Source organism: Telopea speciosissima, chromosome 7 (genome assembly GCF_018873765.1).
Source record: "Telopea speciosissima isolate NSW1024214 ecotype Mountain lineage chromosome 7, Tspe_v1, whole genome shotgun sequence".
NCBI lineage: Eukaryota > Viridiplantae > Streptophyta > Magnoliopsida > Proteales > Proteaceae > Telopea > Telopea speciosissima.
Genome location: NC_057922.1, coordinates 12,195,817 through 12,220,001, shown reverse-complemented (window position 1 = coordinate 12,220,001; position 24,185 = coordinate 12,195,817). Strand labels below are relative to the sequence as shown.

General features: G+C 40.0%; 1 protein-coding gene across 3 annotated transcripts in view; it reads right to left on the bottom strand.

Moving 5' to 3' along the window:
- LOC122666935 overlaps positions 1–24,185 on the bottom strand; it is a 36,695-nt gene that overhangs the window by 2,902 nt on the left and 9,608 nt on the right. For all 3 annotated transcript variants that reach the window (XM_043863050.1, XM_043863051.1, XM_043863049.1), the window contains exons 3-4: positions 6,467–6,534; positions 408–480 (exon numbers count right to left, since the gene is read on the bottom strand). In XM_043863050.1, the coding sequence (XP_043718985.1) occupies positions 408–480; positions 6,467–6,534 (141 nt within the window). The remainder of the gene's footprint in view (positions 1–407; positions 481–6,466; positions 6,535–24,185) is intronic.

Below are 24,185 nucleotides of genomic sequence, written 5' to 3'. Positions count from 1 at the left end.
AGGAAGGAGGTACTGTAGAAAAATGCTCTACAAGCCCTGCTACTTAGATGGTGTAATGTATTGCTATAACTAGTAGAAGGCTATGTTCTTTAAACAGGTCGAAAGCATGTGCATAGATAGAGTCCATTTCATAAAATTGATTTATTAGCTTTGAGAGCCCAATCCACTGTTGCTTGGAACAAACATTTTGTTGACATTTCAGAAGTGCAGTGTTCCACCAGTCCAGAAGAAAGACTACAATGATGATGGAACAACTCTGAAGTTTTTCTTGAGTTGAAAGTTAAAAAGGGAAAAAAATAATTAGGAACATAAAAATGTCAAGTCACTTATTTTAAATAGGGTAACAGAGATAGACAAAAACTTGAACTTTTCTCCTCTGTTTCTCATAAGGCAATTAGTAGACTCACCATTGGAGCAGATAATTTCGCAACTATACCTTCAATCTTCTCTGAATAGTCATTCACCTTTGCTTTTGAAATTCTGTAGAAAAGATTTCCACAGACACCTCTGTTACTACTTAAAGAAACTGGAAAACACAGACAATAGTTGCAGATAAGCTCAAAGCATAACAGAAAAGGAAAAAACCTACAAACAGACAAACAAATACATAAAAACATGAATATTCCCACTCTCAAACCCAAACTTTTGCATTTTACTCCTATTCTTGCACCTACTTCTACAGGCTTGTTGAATTACCAACCATTATCAGGTCATATTTAAGCGAGGAAAAAAGTGGGTAGGGGTGGGTAAAAGGAAACAATATCAATCCAGCAAGTGCATAGCCGGGGAAGTGGAAGTGCCTAGGTGGTGAGTGAAAAAAACACATTACACTATCAAGGAAGAAACTTGTATACAACCTTCCCTTATCTTTGGTGATTTCTGAAATAAAGAGTAGTCTCCCCGTTGGAAATCTGATGTACTAAACCACCTCAGAACTAGGTTATAAATGGCTAAAAGTCAAAAGAAAAATAGCTCATGAAGGAAAAGAAAGCCCAATACAATTCCAGGATCAACACTTTTTGCTTGGCCAGATCATCTGCAATCTCTTTTACTGATCTTGAGTTCCATTTGAATTAGCAGTCCAAGCAAGAAGCTGAAAATATGATGTAACAAATGAGATGGGAAAACCTTCATGGTTCCTTGGGACAATCAATCATCTAACCTATTAGCCAAGTCCCCGAGATTGACTTCTTCACTGGTCTATCCAAAGCATACTCTAAACTACATGGTAAAGAAATTGACTCAACTTTTTCGTGAGCACGAAGGTATGATTGTGTTAGTGGCATTAATTTTCTCCGGCCCTATTGGAAGAGCTGATTCTATCACAGCTGAGTTAAAAAGCCATCATTAAAGGTCTAGAAGTTCCCCTTTCTAAGGGCTGGTCGAAAGAAATAGTGGAAGGCGATTCCCTATTAGTGGTACGTTGGATGCACGCCTCAACAGGTAGTCCTTGTTGATATCCTTCTCTTATTAGGAAGACTAGGGACCAAGGGCCCTCCACGAGCAAAGAAACTTCTCTTTCTCTTAGAGGTCGAATCTGCTAACTGTCTTGCCAATGAGCTAGGTAGGGAGGGGTGGATATCTTGGGCAATACCATATCGAGTAGTCCTTCTGAGTGGTTGTGGGCCTACGCTTATTGTTGTTGTATTCTATGCTCTGTATCTTAGCTATCTTTTAACAATACAATTTTGCTATCAATCACGAAAAATGTAACTCAGTCATATAGAATTCCTTCTCAAATAGGCCAGAAAAGGCTCTCACAACAGATCAATCCCACAACCTATGAGAGCCTCCCAAACTAGCACCAATAAATTCTCAGCTTATACAAATCTTCAAAACGGGGCTACCAACTGGGTCCAATGGTGTCCAATGGGATCTAGAAGCTGGCAACAGGTTCAATCACAATATAGACAATCTGCCAAAGAACCTTTTATCTAAGAGTGGGATGTTGGGATCTAAGCCTGTGGATACTCCTTTGGATCCTCATCTGAAGCTTGGAGAGTATAATGACAGAGTTTGCTAATAAACATCAATACAAGCAGCTTGTTGGAAAACTTATCTACCTAACCGTTGCTCGACCTGATATTTCATTTGTTGTGGGAGTTATTAATCAGTTCATAGAAAATCTTAAGCTAGCCCAATGGGATGCAGCTTGTCGTATTTTGAGGTATCTTATAGATGCTCTTGGGAACGGTCTTGTTTACCGGCGTTCTGGTCATACTGATATTATGGGTTACTCTGATGTTGACTGGGGTAGTGCTGATGGTAATTGTAGATCTACTACTGGGTACTGTACGTTTGTTGGTGGAAATTTTGTTACCTAGAGGAGTAAGAAGCAGACTACAGTGGCTCGGTCGAGTGCAAGGCTGAATACAGAGTTATGGCACATACAGGTGAAATGATGTGGCTGAGATCTCTTATTCAAGAGTTGAGATTCTCAGTTACCAAACCTATGGAGATGTATTGTGATAATCAAGCTGCGATATATATTGCCAATAATCCGGTTTTCTATGAGAGGTCTAAGTATATTGAGGTCTATTGTCATTTTGCGAGGAATGTTGTTATGCAAAAACTGATCTCTACTCCATCACTCGGTCAACTTGGCGATAAGTTCACTAAGGCATTGTTTAGGCCTGCGTTTCTTAGTGGTTGTTCCAAGCTGCGTATGAGAAATATATATATATATATATATATATATATATATATATATATATATATATATACCCATCTTTTGGGGGGGGGGGGGTGTCCTTCACGTGGTGTTATATTGAGTTGTAGAGTTGTAGTTTCCTTTTTTATGTTGCTTTTGGTTATTCACTTTCATTCCTACCAAGAGTATATGACTTGTATATAATATAAGATTATAAGTGGTAAGGCTAGACCACGATAGACACATTCTGACTCTTATCATGGTCTAGGATTTTCCTTCTCTTCTTCTATCATGCCTTCTCTCTTTTCTCTTCTTCTTCCTTCTCTCTTTCTCTTCTTACTTTGTAAGAACTGGTTATTGGTTTCTCTGCTGCTACAAGAATAACGAAGGAGAAGTAAAAGGGAAAGAAGGGTTTAGCAAAACCAAAACCTTAAAGGAGGAAATCACCCTTGGTTTGAGTAGAGAGAAAGGAAGGAAGAAGAACTGTGCAACCAACCAACAGGTCACGCAGGCAACAGCTTAACAGCCTTCAGAGATCTCAATTTTATATCATTCAATCCAATCTGATTAAACGTTGAGTCATAGTCCGAAATCTCGCAAGATCTCGCCGAGATTCTTGGTTTTCCAATTTCCCGAGTCGAGATGGCCTACGAAACTTAAAATGTCAATATCTCTCCGAGATCTCTCCGGAAAATGCCCATCTAGGTCCTTTATATGAGTGCCAGATCTCGAGATCTTGTTGGAAATTCTTGGTATACAGACACCTATCTATGCCAAGAACCAAGACAGAGAAGACAGACACTTATTTATGCCAAATGCTTTTGTATTTCATTTACTTAAGATATTATTCATAAATAAGCAAATACCCCCCCCCCATTTGAATCCAATAAAAATAGTTAAAAAATCAAATTCCAAAAGGAAAAAAAGTCAACCCCCCAGTTCAAGAACAAAAACTGGATTTTCGGCGATAGGTGAAATTTTCAACTTTCTAATGTTGGGGTTTTTCTCAAATCTAAAAATTCCATAAATCTTATTATGGTAAAACATTGCTAAAAACCAAAAGTGCGGTAAAATATTCATTTGTTTTGATGTCCAAAAAATTATTTTCATTCAGAGCGATTTTGACAGCATTCACGCACACCGAATTAAGTTTGACCGGTACATAACTCTTTCAATATAAATCAGATTTTAGCAATCTTGGACTTGTTGGAAAGCTATGTTTTGAAAGCTTTCCAACAAGTCCAAGATTGCTTAAATCTGATTTATATTGAAGGAGTTATTTACCGATTAAACTTAATTCGGTATGCGCGAATGCTGTCAAAATTGCTCTGAATGAGAATATATTTTTGGACATCAAAACAAATGAATATTTTACCGCACTTTTGGTTTTTAGCAATGTTTTACCATATTCAGATTTATGGAATTTTTAGATTTGAGAAAAACCCCAGCATTAGAAAGTTGAAAATTGCACCAACCGCCGAAAATCCAGTTTTTGTTCTTGAACTGGGGGGTTTGACTTTTTGTCCTTTTGGAATTTGATTTTTTAACTATTTTTATTGGATTCAAATAGGGGGTATTTGCTTATTTATGAATAATATCTTAAGTAAATTATATTAGGCATAAATAAGACTATTTGTCCTGTGTCTGTCCTGGTTTCTAGAATAAGTAAGTGTTATTAGGCATAAATAAGACTGTTTATCCTGTGTCTGTCCTGGTTTCTAGAATAAGTGTCTGTCCTGCTTTCTCACTAACTGAAACTCTTATTTGGACTTTGTTTTTACAAAATCTAATAATGTCATTGTGTTTAAATGGCCTAAAATAGGCTGTATACCGATTTTCAGACCCAAAAGAGGTCTAAAACCCACCGAGATGGGCTTCCGAGTTGAAAAAAAAAAATGCACAAACTCGCCGAGATCTCGGCCCAACTCGGTTTTTTGCTGGGCCGAGATGGCTCCGAGACCCGAGTTTTCGAACCTTGTCGTTGACTACATGCATGCATATAAAGAGGAAAAAAGACTCCAAATCTTCCAATGGTATTCTGAAACTGGAAACAAAATTTACCTGAACCTTAACTCCTAGTCTCCTACGATTCTGGCTAACAAGCATAAAACAAATAAATTCAAATAAAAAAAATCACCCATAAGAATATCCTAAAGACCCCTATTGAACTGACAACCAGATTCTTCTCGGTCTGAGTTTCCATCCTGGATCAGGTCTGTCAAGCCATGCATGTGCAACTGCATCATTCATATATCCAAGTAGGCAATTTGAAATTGCATAGTAGTCCTTTCCTTCGAAAATATCTATAGGGTGGCAATAAGCAGACCCCATCATAAGAATTTGCTTCTTTGTCCTTGATAGAGAAAGATTGACATGGACTAAGACTCCCACCTAGAACTTGACCAGCATCTCCCCAGTCCTCTTGCCATCCCACCAAGGTGTTATTGTTGCTTTTGAGAACATTCTGCACCACACAGAGAAATAACAAGCATAGAGCTATAGTTTGTCAAAATCATGGCGCTGAAGTCTACCCCTCCTCTTATTTATAACCTTAAGGGAAGTAGAAGAATATGGAACCTCTCATGCATGGGCTAGAGGGTTCCTTACAGCTTACAACTCTTCAAAATAGAAACCCCAGGTTCCCAACAGAAAATAAACATTTTAGAACTTAACTAGTGAAAATAGTAACTAATAGAGGCTGGGATAAATGACACCTGTTTACCCTAAGAGACAATAAAATAGAAAAAAATTACAACCCAAAATAATCCCACACAAAGACTAATACTGGACTGAAATAGATGGTTCAGTCTAGGACCAAAACTGGAACTGCATGGACCAATCAGATCTGTTTCGTGGGCTGGGCTGGCTGGGCTTTCTTCTGATGTCCTTCTCTTCTCTTGTGATGAGATCTGCATCATAGAAACTAAGAACTCCTAGAATGTTGCTGATAGAAACTACTGGAAGGGTGCTGGAAAGGCTGGAATCAGTGATTGATCTAGGGATTGTTCTCCCTTTTTGTCCTGTTGGCTGTATCAAAATATTTGGACATGAACACTCCATTTATTTAAACACCCAGATTTTCTTTTCCTGGTCATTCTTGGTTAGGAACATATTCTTATCAGATCCAATAAAATTTTGGTCAACAACAAAGGGTCATGAGCCAAAACAATATTTGGAGAACTCTTAACATTTTACAATTTCTTCCAATGGAACCACATACACATGTTTGACATTGCAACAAAGATAAGCTTGACATCCCATATGGACTAAAATGGGACTGTATAAGTTTCACAAGGCCCGGAAAAAATTAAGATTGTGTTCAATGTCATGACAAAAAAAATTTCTTCTTTGTCTAGTGCACTCTAAACATGGTCATGTCCTTACTCTCCCTAATTAAACCATTTCATAAACCCACCAATGACATTTTTACAACTTCAGTTAGCTTATTCTAACCAATATTTTAAGTATTCAACATAATGATTGCTATTCTAAAGAGGGCAATATATGGACTTGTTAAATTGTGGACCCCTATAAGGACCACAATTTAACAGAACTATTTCCTTTTAATTCTATTATAATAAGACCAAAATATGGACAAACATAAATCAGCAAAGAAAGCACCTAAAGCCAATGAAGAATCTCAAGAACAAAAAAAAAATTGTGAATAAAAGTGACGTGAGAACTAGGAAAATTCTTGAAATTTTTCAATAAGCAAGGTAGACCAACAGGTGGAACTTTATAGCAGTTGCCCCCTTTATGTGAAAGCAGCATGGAAGGAAATGTACAATTTACAACTTCTTAATAAAGTAGGGAAACCTTGGTAAGCCATCCGGTGTAGTCTCTTGTGCAAGTTGTTCCAACTGTTCTCGTAAAGTAGCAACATACTGCAAGGTCAAAATAAATAAATAAATCACATTACGTGTGAATGACCATTTTAAAATACATGAATAAAAAATCCAGAAAGATTGTTAACCAATCTCTGCTTCAAAGCAACATAGCACGCAATACACAATGATCAAATCAGAATTTGGATTTCCAAAACCAGTGTTGCATAGCAATCTAATGAAAAATCAGAGTATGGTAGTTTGGCAGGAACCATCACCCCCACTCCAGAAGCTTATTAAGCACAATTTAAAGGAGAAATGTAGGTGTTTTCGGGTGCAGCGGAAATTAAATTCTATTTCTCTAAAGTCTAATCTCATTTAAGTTAAGGTTCATTCCATTTGAAGGTATAGGGATTTCAAAACAAAATTCCATCTACTGGGTAACAGATACCTTTAAGTGTCACAGTGATGTAGATCGAAGCATGAAGAAGAACCCCCAAAAAAATTACTGTTCACATGAACAGTGATTGGGTTATTATAAATAAATATGCAGCTGAACAGAAAAAGAGACAGATTGAAGAGAAAAGAGCTATTGATGCAGCTGTGAGATGTGGCAACGGTGAGATACCGTGGATGAGAGGATGATGGGCTGAGATAGCTGATCTTATTCCCCCTTCGATATCCCTTTCTTCTTCTTTTCCTTATCCTTTTATGTTCTCCTTCATATGTGAACATAAAATCGTAATAAAAGAGTTTTAATTATTTAATTTTTGTTCTTTTATTGTATTGATCCTGCTGCAATCGATCTCCCGCTGGTTTCTCTGGTTCGAGGTCGATTTTTTGCATTACACAAGTGCAACACCTCTAAGGAATTGTACCTTTTCTCCAATATAGCATCTGAGAGATGTGGCGTACTCCAATGGCAACGCTTACCAGTACCAATTCAAATCTTGAACTAAATACGAAGAGAGAGAGTTCTGATTTACTTAGAGAGGGTAGGGAGGATTTTTGGGTTCCGAAACTATAGAGCCATGAGAAAATGATTTCTTAGGAAATCATATGTAGGATAAGGATCTCAAGCCTTCTTTTCTTTTTCTTTTCTTTTTTTGGTTAAAAAGGTGACATGTGATGGGAAGAGGGAGATTAGTCAAGAGAGAAGAGACTTCTTCTCCCTCTCTCCCCTAAAAAGGTGGATCTTCCATCATTATCTCTTTTTTTATTAAACTAATAACGTGTACACTCTAACTATTAATAACTTTTATTAATTTTTATTAAACTAATAAAGTGTACACTCTAACTATTAATAACTTTTATTAATTTTTATTAAACTAATAAAGTGTACACTCTAACTATTAATAACTTTTATTAATCTCTCTCTCTCTCTCTCTCATATTTAATAAATCATGCCGCATATACAACACTCAACCGCTAACAGTGGGAAAATCCACCACAAATGCTTAGTAGATAATGTCGACAATTCCCAATTAAAGACATTTACCAATAAGCACATTGTTAGTAGTTATAACTCTTTTCCTCCCAAAGCTGCAGTAGTCAACTATCGACTTGGTCTCTCTACTTAACAATATCACATGACAAACCTCTAGGCATAAAAATAATTGTTGTCAAAACTTAGATTTGTCAAAATACCATATAGAAAATCTGAACTTCCGATTGGGTATCTCAAAATGTTCTCAAAACATTTAGAAAATAAATGTTAATACACATTAATATTTTTGAAAACTTTTGTGAACATTTTACAAAATGTGACATTGGATCCAGATTTTTAATCCAATCATGTCCAAATACTCTCTCTGATATTCACCTAAAATGGGAGTGGATTCCTTGTTGAACATCTCTTTCATCCACAGTCAAACACCATGAATCCAACGCACAAAGATATAATCTAGGGACATCAACCATTGGTACATCAAAACCCATAATGCATGGTTGCAACGACAAAGACCTCTCAAGTCAGGAGATCAAGCCTACTTAGAGTACACAAAACTAATTACAAACACAAAAGGAAACTAACAGAAGAAAAGAAAACAAGTATATCATATCAGAGACAAACCCCCAATGTGATTAACAGCCAACATATTACTGCAGGGTATTGGACAATAATACCACTACGGTACACTTAACAATTTAACACTCCCCACAAGCTGGAGCATATAAATCACCCATGCCCAACTTGGAACAGACATACCAAAAAGTAAGGCCAAACAAAGGCTTGGTGAACATATCACCCAGCTAATCTGCAAAGGAACCAAAAGGAGTAACAATTAACTTCCACATAACTACATTTTGTACAAATGACAATCAACTTCAATGTGTTTATTTCTTTCATAAAACATTGGGTTGTCGGCAATGTCTTCATCAGAAAATCCAACCAAATCAACATGTTGATGAGGTCGATAGATAAGTCCCGTTCCTAGGGCCCCTTCAGATACCTTAAGATACGATATGCTACCTCCTAGTGAGTCTTCTTCGGTGATTGCATAAACTGACTGACAACATCAATTGCAAAGGATATATCAGGTCTAGTAACAGTCAAATAAATGACTTTCACAACTAATTTCCTGTATCGGTGCTTGTCCTCCAATTCTTCACCATCACTTGGCCCAAACTTCTAGTGTGGATCCATTGGACCATCAACTGGTTTAGAAGTAAGCATACCAGTCTTAGACAAAAGGTCTAACATATATTTCTCTATGATATACTTACAACTTTCCTACTCTGTAGTACTTCAATACCAAGAAAATACCCAAGGGTACCCAATTTTTCCTTCTGAAAATGTTGATGGAGATAAGATTTTACCTACTGTAGTCTCAGATGCATCATCCCTAGATATGATAATGTCATCGACATACACAACCAAAACTACCACTTTAGAAACCTGGTGCTGAACAAAAATAGAGTGATCAGAATAACATTGTGTGAATCCACACCGAGTAATAATTGAACTGAATTTGTCAAACCAGGCTCTAGGTGACTGTTTCAAACCATAAATTTTTGCCTTGTGTAGCTTGCAGACTTTATGAAAAATTCTCCCCCCAAGCAACATACCCTGGAGGTTGCTCCATATACACCTTCTCGTGTAGATCACCATATAAGAATGCATTCTTGATATCCAACTAATACAGAGGCCAGTCTAAATTCACAACTAAGGAGATAAGCACACGCACTAATGTAGATCAAAGCATGAAGAAGAGCAGGACCAAAATAGATATTAAAAAAAAAAGTTCATGTTCAAGTGAACAATAGCTCATGAACAATAAAAAAAAAAATTACTTCTATTTTAGTCCTCTTCTTCATGCTTTGATCTATATCACTAGTATAACCCTATGCAACCAACCGAGCTTTAAGTCGTAAGGGTTATACTTAATTGTGTACACTCAGAGACACCGCACAAGATTTTTACCTGCAGGCAAATCCACCAGGGTCCATGTCTATCGAGATATCAAGGCATCCATTTCCATTTTTATAGCCACTTTCCATCCAGGATGAGATAAAGCCTCACGATGATTATAGGAATGGAATTGTAGACAATGAGAAAACAAAGTAATGTAACGGAGATGAAAGGTGAAATATAGATCAAAAGTTTCAATTACATTAGTCATAGATGTCTGAGTGCAAAAACGGGTACTTTTGCGAAGAGCAATTGCCAATGGGTAAGTCAGTAGAAAACAAGGAAGTAAAAGCTTCGGCTAGAGACGACACTATTTTCTTACGCCATTGATACACTTGCAATGGTGCAAACGGAGTAGTGGTTGGAGGCATCATCAAGAGGCACAAGTATAGGAAGAGGAGGTGCACAAGCAATATTTGCATCTATAGAAGAGCCAGTCATAAGAGGGGAAATATGAAGTATTTTCAAATAAGGTAACATCGGAACAGACAAACTGCTGATGAGTGAGAGGATCATAGCACTTGTACTCTTTCTACGTTCTAGAGTAACCAAGAAAACACACTTTACAGCCCTGGGCGAGACAACTTATCAAACTAAGGTTGCAAAATATGAACAAAGCGCACAAACCCAAAAACTCAAGGTGACAAAGCAAGTGGGAGTTTTTGGAAACAAAACAGATAAAGGTAAACGGTTAGCTAGCACGGAAGAGGGAATATGGCTGATAAAATAACAAGTGGTGAGAATGACATTACACCAAATATGTGTAGGAACATGCATATGGATCATGAGAGATCTAGCAATCTCTAATGAATGTCTATTTTTCGGTTCAGTAACCTCATTTTGTTGTGGGGTATAAGAGCAACTCATATAAATCATACCATGAGACGAACAAAAGTAAGAAATTTCACGCTGAGTGTATTCAAGAACATTATGAAATCGAAAAATTTTAATGGAAGCATCAAACTGGGTCTTTATATCATTATGAAAAAATTTTAAAGCAAAAAAGAAACTTTGAACAATCTTTCAATAGATAAACCCAAGTTAAACGGGAACAATCGTCCACAAAAGTGTCAAAATAAGAAAAACCTAACCTATTTTTGAAACGACAGGGACCCCAGATAAAGACGAAATTCTAGACACAACTACGAGCATGAAAAGATGACCGATGATGCTTCCCGAGTTCACAAGCTTCACACTCAAGGCTAGACACAGATTTGCAACTAGATACCATATGTTGAAGCTTGGATAAAGAGAGATGCTCCAACCAAAGGTACCATTGAAGAGGGGAAAGGGCACCAGTCATAGTGGTAGTAGTAGCAATAAAAAGAGGGTCCAGTGCAATTCAGATGGTAGAGTCCAGCCTGCTCCAGCCCACTACCACTCGTCCTCCTTATCTAAAGGTTACAAAACACACAATAAGAAGGATAGAAAATGACACAGCAGTTAAGTGATTTAGTAAGTTGACTAACTGACAAAAAAACTTAAAATTAATTGAGGGACATGAAGAACAGAAAACAAAATCATGGAGGAAATAGGTGAAACAGTACCATGACCATGGGTAGAGGATCCATTAGCAAGTATGACAGGTAAGTAGCTCCGGACTTTGGACAGAGAAGAAAATAATTCTGACTTACCAGTCATATGGGTAGAAACACCAGATCAATTATCCACGGGCGGACACATGTTTCTGATGTCTTACCTGATAGGCTCTATGACTTCAGATTTACAGCATAACTTCCTTCTCCTGGACACTGCCTCCCAGATTTGGACTGCTTGCAAGGAAACGTATGGGCAGCTTGGCAATGATGCCCAAGTATATGAACTTCGGCAGAAGGTTCTTCACACCACTCAGGGAGACCTTTCAGTCTCCAAGTACTATGCTACTCTCCGCAGATTGTGGCAACAGTTGGACCATTTCTCTGACTTCCACCCTACTACAGTGACTGATATTGCTTCCTACAAGAAGCACGTGGACAAGATCAGGGTATATGACTTTTTGGCTGGATTGAATGTGGAGTATGATCAGATCCGTGTTCCGGTGTTGGGCCATAAGCCTTTTCCCACACTTGAACAATCTTATGCATTGGTGTCATCTAGGGAGAACCGTAGGGCTGCCATGTTGCACCCTCCTATTACAGCCAGATCGGCTCTCAAGGCTGCTGCCCCTGCCACTCTTGCTTCTAGTGGCAATGCTTCTCTCGGTGATTCTGCTACAAGGAATGTGGTTTGCGCGCACTGTCACAAACCCTATCACACCAAAGAGAAGTGCTGAAAACTCCATGAGAAACCAGCTGATTTTGAGGCTAAAAGGGCTGCCAAGAACCAGAATAAGACAAAGACAAAGGCTCATCAGACTGAGACTGTTACTGCAACCCCTACTACTGACCCTGGTCTATCCCAGGATGATCTACAGGCACTCTTACGTATGCTAAGGTCTTCCGCTGCTGCAGCCTCTACTACATCAGCTACTGCCAGTTCCCCTGCTCCTCTAGGTTCACACTTTGCCCGGTCAGGTATTGCATTTGGGGCTCATTGTGCTTCTGTAGCTTCCCATCCTTGGATCATAGATTCTGGAGCTACGATCATATGACCGGTTCCTCTAGTTTGTTTCATAGATACTCTCCCACTTCGGGAAAGACAAGGTCAAGGTGGTGATGGTTTTCTTTCTTCCATCTCCGGAAAGGGGATCATCAATCGCACTTCCTCTCTTCCCTTGTCTTCTGTTTTGCACATTCCTAACTTTACTACTAACCTTCTTTCCATTAGTAATATTACTCGTGATCTTAACCGCAAAGTCACTTTCTTTCCTTCTCATTGTATGTTTCAGGATCTGGAGTCTGGGAAGACGATTGGATTGGGTAGAGTGCATGGTGGGCTGTACCTACTTGATGACGGTCGCTTCTCTCCACCACCATTACATTCTCAACCACACCAGAACTCCATGGTCTTTTCTGAACTCTACCAGTGGCACTCTAGGTTAGGTCACCCCCCTTTAGGGATTTTAGCTCATTTATTTCCTAGTTTGGTCACCCTTCGTACTAAGGACGACTTTTTTTGTGAGGCTTGTGTTCTGGCCAAACAGACACGTTCAAATTATCCTATTTCAAATAAAAGGAGTTCTTTTTGTTTTAATTTGGTGCATTCTGATGTTTGGGGCCCTAGTCGTAAACCTTCTATTTCTAGCCATCGTTGGTTTGTTTCTTTCATTGATTGTCATTCTCGGCATACCTGGGTGTATCTTTTACACACAAAAAATCAAGTTTTTTCATGTTTTCAGCATTTTCATAAAATGATACAAACTCAGTTCCAGGCTACTCTCAAAGTCTTGAGAAGTGATAATGGAACCGAGTATACTGAGTCACAATTTCAAAAATATTTGGCTGACCATGGCATACTTCATCAAACTAGTTATGTTGATACCCCTGCCCAGAATGGTGTGGCAGAACGAAAGAATCGCCACTTGTTAGAGATGGCCAGGGCTTTGCTGTTTGCGAGGAATGTCCCATCTCAATATTGGGGGGATGCGGTACTCACTGCAGCCTATCTCATCAATCGGCTGCCTTCTAGGGTTCTTAATTCTCGTAGCCCCTCTGATATTTTAATGGGAAATTCCTCCTTTATTGTGCCCCCCAAGGTGTTTGGTTGTGTGTGTTATGCTAGGAATACTAGATCTCCTGGAAAACTTGAACCTCGGGGACTTCGTTGTATTTTCTTGGGTTATTCTCCGACCCAGAAAGGTTATAAGTGTTACCATCCCCCTTCCCGCTGTACCATGGTTAGTATGGATGTTATTTTCCATGAGTCCCTTTCTTACTATTCTTCGCCACCTCTTCAAGGGGACAGGTCTAGTGAAGATGTGCCTTTTGAGATTCGTCTACCAGAGGTTCCTCAGGCTGCTGTCCAACCTACTTTACCACTACCCACGGCTGCTGCCCAGCCTACTTTGGATGTCCAACTTCCTCTGGTTGTTCCTCCCTCACCTGATGGGAATCCTTTATAGGGGGAGATCATAGAAAATAGTGTTGTTAATGTTCCTATCCAGGGGGAGCTGACTCCAGTCCAGAGGACTATTGGTGAATTTTAGAAGAGAATCGACAACTCCAACATCATCACCTATATCTGAGGGGGATCCAACAGAGGCGATTCTGCAAACCAGCTGCAACTGCAGAGTACCCATCCAATTGCGGGCTCCAAACCTGGATCCTTCATCTCCTGGTAATCCCTCTCCTTTCGACCTACCTATTGCTCATCGCAAAGGTACTAGGACTTGCACTTTGCATCCCATATCTCGCTTTGTTTCGTATAGTTCTCTTTCTCCTTCTTTCCGTACTTTTGTATCCTCTCTTTCTTCTGTCTCTATTCTGAAAATTTGGCAGGAAGCATATACAGATGGAAAGTGGAAGGCTGCAATGTTGGAAGAAATGAGAGCACTACACAAAAATAACACATGGGATCTTGTGGCTCTTCCTCCAGGGAAACAACCAGTGGGATGTAAATGTGTCTTCGTAGTCAAACAGAAGGCTGATGGTTCAGTGGATCGGTATAAGGCACGTCTGGTTGCAAAGGGGTTCACTCAGACTTATGGAGTTGACTACCAGGAGACCTTTGCACCAGTGGCAAAGCTCAACACTATCAGGGTGTTATTATCTTGTCTTCGCAAATCTTGGGTGGGATCTTGACAGTTAGATGTAAAGAATGCCTTCCTCCATGGGGAGCTTGAGGAGGAGGTATATATGGATATTCCACCAGGCTTCTCTGATGACAGGACTAGGGGCAAAGTCTGTAAATTGAAACGTGCTCTCTATGGGTTGAAGCAGTCACCTAGGGCCTGGTTCGGCAGATTTCATAAGGCTATGATTTCAGCAGGTTATAAGCAGAGCAATGCTGATCACACCTTGTTCATCGAGCGAGTTGGTGCACAAGGTTACTCTACGCATAGTCTATGTGGATGATATAGTGGTCGTAATGATGATGCTGCTTATCGGATTTGAAGCTTCTCCGGCCGTGAGTTTGAGGTCAAAGATCTAGGCTCTCTAAAATATTTTCTAGGGATAGAAGTTGCTCGCTCTTCAAAGGGCATCTTTCTTTCTCAAAGAAAATATGTCCTTGATCTATTGACTGAGACAGGGTTGCTAGGTTGTCATCCTTCAGATACTCCTATGGATGCTACTACAAAACTTAGGGAGAAAGAAGGTGCAAGGGTGGTTATCAGCGGTTAGTGGGCAAACTAATCTATCTTTCTCACACCAGACCTGACATAGCAGTTACTGTAAGTATGGTGAGCCAATTCATGCATGATCCCTATTCCTCTCATATGGATGCAGTTCGTCGTATTTTGAGGTATTTGAAGTCTGCTCCAGGAAAGGGAATTCTCTTATCTCCCAATGGTCATCTCAAGGTTGAAACTTATACTGATGCCGATTAGGCTGGTTCTCCTAACAGAAAATCTATCTCTGGCTATTGTTCCTTTGTGGTGGGAACCTTGTCGCATGGCGTAGCAAAAGCGAGAATGTTATGGCGAGGTCCATCTTTGGCCGAGTTTCGTGCGATGGCCCAAGGCATTTGTGAACTTCTATGGCTTAGAGGGTTATTACAGGATATTGGTGTGGCTGTCCATCTTCCAATGATGCTTTATTGTAAAGCTGCCATTAGCAATGCTCATAACCTTGTCCAGCATGATCGCACTAAACACGTGGAGGTTGACAGACATTTCATCAAGGAAAAGCTTGAAGCTGGCCTCATTTGTGTTCCCTTTGTGAAGTCTACTGATCACCTGGCGGATGTGTTCACTAAGGGGCTGAATGGCAAGCTGTTTCATCCTATCTTAGTCAAGTTGGCCATGCATGATTTATATGCTCCAACTTGAGGGGGAGTGTTAGATATGGGTCAGAATACCGTGGGGGGTATTCTGGACCTTTTTCCATTTATTTATTTGATTGTTTTGTATATGGGTTTAGTCCCACATTGCTCATGTACAACCTTTTATGTTTTATTTACTCTTATAAATAAAGTGGAGCTTGGGGTGAATTAATCATCCAAGCCTTTCCCTAATTTTAAATCTCTCTTCATGGTATCAGAGCAGGCAGGGATCCCAGTATCGAGTCCCCCTGGGAGCGGACAGGTGTTAAAAAATTATTTATCCACCCGTGTCCCCCTTTGGATAGTCCGCCGTGTTAAAGCTCCTGTATGATATACATATTGTTTCCTCCCTTTCCTACAAGGTCGGCCTTTTAGAGGAAGCGGTTTCTACATGGTATCAGAGCTGGTCTGATCTAGGTTAGAGAGAGAAAAACCCTATTTTCTCCCTTCTTTTCCTCCAATCGATCTCTCCTTTTCTTCTCCCTTTTTTCTCGTTTTTTCCTGCTCCTGTTTTTCTCCTTTTCAGCACAAAAACAAGGGCAGCACTAATGAGGTAAACATCATATCGATGATTTAGTGCTGCCCCCTCTCTCTCCTATCATTTTTTAATTAAAAAACAGCTAGAAGCCTCTTCTGCGATTTTGGGGTTCCTCCTTCTTTGAGATCAGATCTCGATAAACCTGATCCTCTAATAGAGGAACACCCTAAGCAACCTTTTTCCAGCCCTATGTTACCCTATTCCTACACCTAACTTCCCTCTTTTCTTTCTCTCCATCAATTATTATTTTTTCCAGCCTAGATCCCCTAATCAATCTCAACTTGTCAGGGTTTTTCAAAACCCTGACTCCAATCGATTTTAGGTTTTCCCTTTTTAGATGCAGCTAATTTTTTGGGGGCGATTCCCTATTACTACAAACCCTAATCGACCTAAGTTTGAACCCTTTCTGATGGCTGGATTTGTTTCTACAGCAAAAATTCCTTAACCAGCTAATTTGGTTACCTGCCAAAAACCCTGACTTTCAGGTTTCAGTTTTTGCTAATTTTTGGAGGGCTGATTACTCCTACTTCAAGGACCAATCGACCTCAATATTGCACCTATCCAAGTTTTTAAAGACCCCTACCTCAATCGATCTCTTCTTTTCAGGGTTTTCCAAAACCCTGATAAAAATCAATTTGGGCTAGGGATGTTTGCTGTTGTTCGAATGCTTTGGAGGTGGTTCTAACATTAAAAGAGAACTCTCCTTCATCAGTTCAAGGCTTGAAGAAGGTCCTTTATGCTGGTATTGCCCTGCTCTACTTCTACGGTTTTTTGGAGTCTCTTCCCTTTGAAGATCAAGTCTCACTCTTACTGGAGATGGATTGTTCACCTTGGAGGTTCCATTCTAGCAGCCTTGGTCAGCATCTATTACATGTCTACATCAGCAATTACAGCCCCCATTCCCTAAATCGATCTCAATTTCAAGGTTTTCTAAAACCCTGACAACAATCGATTTTAGGGTTAGGGTTTTCCTATCAAGCTCATATTTTGAGGAGAGTCTTATACATATCAGAGGAGTATTCAACCCATTATTCAGCATCTCACATCAGGTTTTTTAGAAAACAAATTACGGTTCATTCTGTTGGCTTGGTTTCTTCAATTTACAACCTATTTCCCTTACTTATTACTCTATGGCTGGCTGCTTCAACTGCCTATGGATGTGTCTGGTTATTTATCTTATTTTGCTGGTTATTTTTTTTTAGTTTCACTACTTACCTGGCTGGTGTTATTGATTGGCTTCTGTAAGCATGACTGGTTGATGTGTTACTACTGCCTTCATGTGGAATCCTGCTGCCTTATGATTATGACTGAGTTTCCTTTTATTGGAGATCGAATTTCTTTCGTTATTGAAGACTCGAATCTGCTACCCTGGAGATCAGCCTATTTGGGATTACACCAGTGTTCCACGAATTTTTTGGTTGCACCTACGAACCTATTCAGTCATATGGAGCCTTTCTGGTTAATATCCGGCATACTTTGGAGCTTGCATACTAGCGTTGTTACAGATTCAGATCTGATCCAGTTTTGTTGAGGCTACTTCCATTCATTGCTGTCCGGATATCTTCTTAGTACTGTCTAGCATGTGGGTGTTTCTACCATAAATTCTTTAACACAATTGCTCCTCCCTGTTTGAAGATTGAACAAGCCTTGACAATTGGAGCATTTCCTTACTTCGAATCAGATTTGTATCTTTTTCAGATCTGAATATTGGGGTTAAGAGTTTCTCCCCTGCAAGGGTTTCCATTCAAAGTGTTTGTTTGATTGATGGAAGATGGTTGGAGCTTTCTATGTTACCCAAGTTAATCCTACTCCATTATCCCACTGCTGTTTTTCTTTCACCACCTCCCAAAACATACCTTTGGCATTACCCATAACACCCTTGGAAGTTAATGGTATTCTCTTCTTTACCATTTCTTCTTTTTTCCATTACACTTGGCAGCCACTGAACCATTCCGGAATGTTATGTTTTGCCCTATCTCTAACCTAATCTCTCTTATGTCCACGTGCACTACACGTGAGGGGGGATTATATACGTATACCTGCAGCCATTGCAGAGAGCAGAACATGCAAGGACACTTGGTGCAAAACATAGAAGGTCAGTAAAACATAGAAGGTCAGAGGTTTCACCATTGCCAATAAGTATCTACCTTGTTATTGGGTTACGTTTGCCGTAAGAGGGAGGCTGGTGTTAAAAATTTGAAGATGTTTGGTTATTGCCTGCCCATATGAGGTCCTACAGTTTGGTTGTTTCCGCTGGTTGATCTTTATTGCTGCCTGACTCATCTGCTTGCTGCCCTACCTTCAAAATTATCAGTCAGAGATTCATCCCTGGACAATTGTTGAAGATTGGTAACAATTGATCAAGTCTGCCCAAGTTTGAATGTCTATTTTTTTTCAAGTTCTTGAAGGTCTATTTGGGAGCTACATTCCTTTTGGAGTTGGATTCCAAATATCGCAGACAGGTGGTGGTGTCCCTATCGAGCAGAAAATTGCACCATGGAAAAGAGGTAATGATGCAGATTCATCATCAAATAGGGCTTGTTTCATTGGGAATAAGTGTAGGGTTGGGATATATATATGTTAGGCCTTTGTTCCCAAGGGTTTTCTATGTATTAGGCCACTTTAGTGGGCCTGAAATAGGGGTATATAGGTTGCATACGGGATTAGCCCAATACTTAGTTTTTATTGTGTGTTTTTAATTGAACCGGTTTAAATTGGTTGCATCCAATTGGTTTAATTTAAGTGAAGTGATCTTATTGGCTAAGAGGTTCTTATATCCTATTGGCTACTAGGGAATCTTCTTTATTTTAAGTAGTTTAAGTTGTTTTTAAGTCATTAGGACTCTATTTTGAGTCTATTTGAGTTTCCTAGTCAGTTTAAGTTGCCTAATAGGTTAGGGATAAGGTTAGGCCATTCCTTTTTAGTGTCTAAGTCTATTTTTGAGTCTTCTATATAAGTTTGTAAGGGAGGCCAGCATTAGATACGAATTTGATTAATAAAAATTAGCTTTATGCTTGCTGCCTTTGTTGCTACCTTTGCTCCATCGTGAGTGTGCCTTGTGAGTAATATCAAGGTTGCCTTGTGAGTAATATCAAGGTTGAAGGGATTGGTGGATCTCCAATCGACTCCTTGCATTGTGAAGATCGGGAGGGCTACTACTTATCTCCTTGCATTGTGAAGATTGGGAGACCCCATTGTTCATCTTCAAAGTTGTTGCCATTGAAGACCTGTAACAAGTAAGAAATTCTGCAACTATTCTTCTTCCTTCTAGAAGGTCATATACAAGGTGATTTTCGTGAGAATTCTGCCCAGCCAAATCTAACCATTAGAACCTGCTAAAAATTTGATCAAGTCTTTCTCAAACCCTAAGAGATACTCGATTCAAATTTCAGCACCATCCACCCAACCGATTGTCTGAAATTACAGTTTTACCCCTCTCTCCTACTTCTACTAGGAAACCTCCATAACTCCAAGTCTGTCCATCAGTTTCAAACCAAACTTTCAGCATACATCCCTTACATCATTGTTGACACTCGATCCAAGTTTCAGCCCCAAACTCCCACTTTATCCCCTCCATTCCTTCACTCCATTAAAACCCAAAACCTGCAACACAATTCTGTCCAGAACTGCAGAATTTTAAAACCTTCCCAAATCCTATTATTTTTATACCATATTGACCCCCTAGACTTGCCCATTAATACCCTATAAACCCCTTTCCCAATATCCAACCCTAACCCTAGGAATTGACCTAAATCCTAGTGCTGTCCATTCGAATCAGCAACCCCTTTTTTTATTTGATCCTGTTGTTTGGCTCCTAGTAGGTCTCCTACCTATCTAAGACTACATTAGGTAATGGAGGGCAGCAACTAGATCTTGTAGATCACCTCATTAGTGCTGCCCTAGTGGGAGAATGAAGAGCAAGAGAAGAGAAGGAAGAAACAGAGAATGAAAAAAAGGAAAGAAGGAACTGAAATCGAGAATGGAAGAGAGGGGGGGTCCCTAATTCGTGATTCAGCATTACTAGAGGACCATTCGATCCTATTTTCAGCTCCATCTGCAGTGCTTTTGCTCTCCTTCCCTACATCGATTTCAGCAATTTCAGGTTTTTTTCAAAACCCTGTAAAAATCGATCTCAGGGATTTCCTTGGCTGCTGTTGCTGATTTTTGGAGACCATTATTCTACCATTACCAGAGGGCTCTCATCCAATTTTCAGCCCTTAACTTGAAGGATTTCTTAGGTTTCTCTTCACAACAGCCCCCTCTATGATTTGGGCTTCTCTACTGTTCTAATGGGTGACTCAGTGGATTCAACTGCTACTTCTGTTGGTGATGGACACAGTAAAACAGATTATCATACCTTTCCTCCTAATCCAATCAAGTTGGATGGCACTAATTACTTGCTTTGGTCTAGGTCTGCTTCCTTTGCCATTGCTGGCCGTGGCCTTACTGGTCATGTTACTGGCACCAGTGTTATGCCAACTGAGATTGGGGCTGCTCATGACAGGTGGCTGGCCAACAATGGAGTTCTCATGTCCTACCTCATTGGCTCTATGACTTCCGATCTGCAGCATAATTTTCTTCTCCTTGACACAGCCTCGGAGATTTGAGCTGCTTGCAAGGAGACCTACGGGCAGCTTGGCAATGATGCCTAGGTATATGAACTCAGGAAGAAGGTCCTTCACACTACTCAGGGAGATTTGACAGTCTCCAAATATTATGCTACTTTGCGTAGCCTTTGGCAGCAACTGGATCACTTTTCTAACTTTCACCCAAGTACAGCTGCTGATATTACCTCATACAAGAAACATGTGGACAAGATCAGGGTTTATGATTTTTTGGCTGGGTTGAATGTGGAGTATGATCAGATTCGGGTTCAAATGTTGGGACACAAGCCTTTTCCCACACTTGAGCAGTCCTATGCCCTGGTCTCCTCTGAAGAAAACCGTAGGGCTGCCATGTTGCACCCTCCTATTACTGACAGATCAGCTCTCAAGGCTGCTGCCCCGGCCCCTCCTGCACCTAGTGGCACTGCTTCTCTTGGTGATTCTACTACAGGGACTGTTGTTTGTGAGCACTATCACAAACCCTACCACACCAAAGAGAAGTGCTGGAGACTTCATGGGAAACCGGCTGATTTTGAAGCTAAAAGGGCTGCCAAGACAAAGACCAAGGCCCATCAGACTGAGACTATTACTGCAGCCCCTGCTACTGACACTGGTCTATCCCAGGATGATCTACAGGTACTCCTACGTATGCTGAGGTCTTCCGCTGCTGCTGCCTCTACTACATCAGCTACTACCAATTCTTCTGCTCCTTCAGGTTCACACTTTGCCCGGTCAGGTACCCCTTTTGGAGGTCATTGTGCTTCTGTAGCTTCCCACCCTTGGATCATAGATTCGGGAGCTACAGATCACATGACCAGTTCTTCTAGTCTATTTCATAGATATTCTCCCACTTCTGGGAAAGACAAGGTCAGAGTGGCTGATGGTTCCCTTTCTTCCATATCTGGAAAAGGAATCATCAACTGCACTTCATCTCTTCCCTTGTCTTCTGTTTTGCATATTCCTAATTTTACTACTAACCTTCTTTCCATTAGTAGTATCACTCGTGATCTTAACTGCAAAGTCACTTTTTTTCCTTCTCATTGTGTGTTTTAGGATCTGGAATCTGGGAAGACGATTGGATTGGGTAAAGTGCACGGTGGGTTGTACTTGCTTGATGACGGTCGCTTCTCTCCACCACCATTACCTTCTCCGCTACACCAGAGCTCTTTGGTCTCTTCTGAACTCTACCAGTGGCATTCTCGGTTAGGTCACCCCCCTTTAGGAATTTTAGCTCATTTATTTCCTAGTTTGGTCACCCTACGTACTAAGGATGACTTTTTTTGTGAGGCTTGTGTTCTGGCCAAACAGACACGTTCAACTTATCCACTTTCAAATAAAAGGAGTTCTTCTTGTTTTCAATTGGTGCATTCTGATGTTTGGGGTCCTAGTCGTAGGACTTCTCTTTCTGGTCATCGTTGGTTTGTATCTTTCATTGATTGTCATTCTAGGAACACATGGGTGTATCTTTTGCACACAAAAAATCAGGTTTTTTCATGTTTTCATAAAATTATCCAAACTCAGTTCGAGACTACTCTCAAAATATTGAGAAGTGATAATGGAACCGAGTATACTGAATCCCAATTTCAAAAATATTTGGTTGATCATGGAATTATTAACCAAACTAGTTGTGTTGATACCTAATGTAGTCCTAGGTAGGAGTAATCCCATTAGGAGCCAGGGTAATGGGTTCACCTAACAAGGCTGGCCGATTGGGACAACTTAGGCTAATTAGGGCAGAATGAGGGTTAAGGTTAGGGTTTCGAGCTAGGGTTTTATTTGGTAATGATGTGCAGGTTTTTATGAGTCTATTGGTGTAGGTTGGATCAATTTCGATGAAGTTGGAAATCTAGGGTTTCGGGTTAGAGGCCTTATGAAAATGGACTGTTTGTGAGATCTAGGGTTTAGGGGTGGATTTTGGGAAAGGGGTTTATAGGGTATTAAGGGGTAGGTCTAGGGGGTTATTTTGGTATAAATAAGTTAGGGTTTGGGAAGATTTTAAAATTCTGCAATTTAGGGCAGAATTGGATTTAGGGTTTTAATGGAGGTTGGGGTTTGATGGATGGAGGGGAGTTTGGACTAGGTCTAATGAAAGGGAATGGTTGGACAGATTAGAAGAAGAAGGTTTAAAATCAAATCTCAGATTCAAACTTACTGGATTTGAAGAGATCTTCAATGGTAGCAACTTTGAAGATGAACAATGGGGTCTCCCGATTTACAAGATGCAAGGAGATAAGTAGCAGCCCTCCCGATCTTCACGATGCAAGGAGTCGATTGGAGATCCACCAATCCCTTTACCTTGATATTACTCACAAGGCACACTCACGATGGAGCAAAGGCAGCAACAAAGGCAGCAAGCATAAAGCTGAGTTTTTATTAATCAAATTCGTATGTAATGCTGGCCTCCCTTACAAACTTATATAGAAGACTCAAAAATAGACTTAGACACTAAAAAGGAATGGCCTAACCTTATCCCTAACCTATTAGGTAACTTAAACCAACTAGGAAACTGAAATACTAAAAGAAATAGACTCAAAACATGGCTGGACTTATAGAGTCCTAATCCAGCCCAACTTACATCACATGACCACTTAAGTTGTCACATGACCACTTAACCAAGTCACATGATCACTTAAATTGAACTAATTGGATGCAACCAATTTAAACCGGTTCAATTAAAAAACATAAAAATAAACTAAGTATTGGGCTAATCTCGTATGCAACCTATGTACCCCTAGTTTAGGCTCATTAAAGTGGCCTAATACATAGAAAACCCTTGGGAACAAAGGCCCAACATGTATGTAACTCAACCCTAGACTTATTCCCAATGAAACAAGCCCTATTTAGTGATGAATTTGCATCAACTGTCCCCAACTTGAAAAAATTCGTCCTCGAATTTTGTAGTGATGAGGGGGAATCAACATGTGATCAGCAGCTTTGACCATCCCCAAACAGAATTCCAGTGAAGCAAGAACATTGGGGATAAAATCTCCAAGGCGTGGAGCTTTCTCTTCGAAGAACCATGGTGGCATAACAAACTCTATGTGTTCATTTTCTAAATCAGCAGCAACTGTGAATGTCCTGTCCATAGAGTCTTCAGTGTTAGCAACCTTCGCATCTAATACTTGAGACACAAGCTCCACCTCTTCAAAAACAGCATCTTGAATGCCAATAATTTCTTGTGGAGTGCTCATAACCACCTCTTCATCTTCTGTTGTTTCATCTTTTTCTACTTTGGTTTCTTCGACATTGACCACTTCAGTAGGGTCTTCTACATGTCGACTTTCCATCTTTGAAGCTTTAG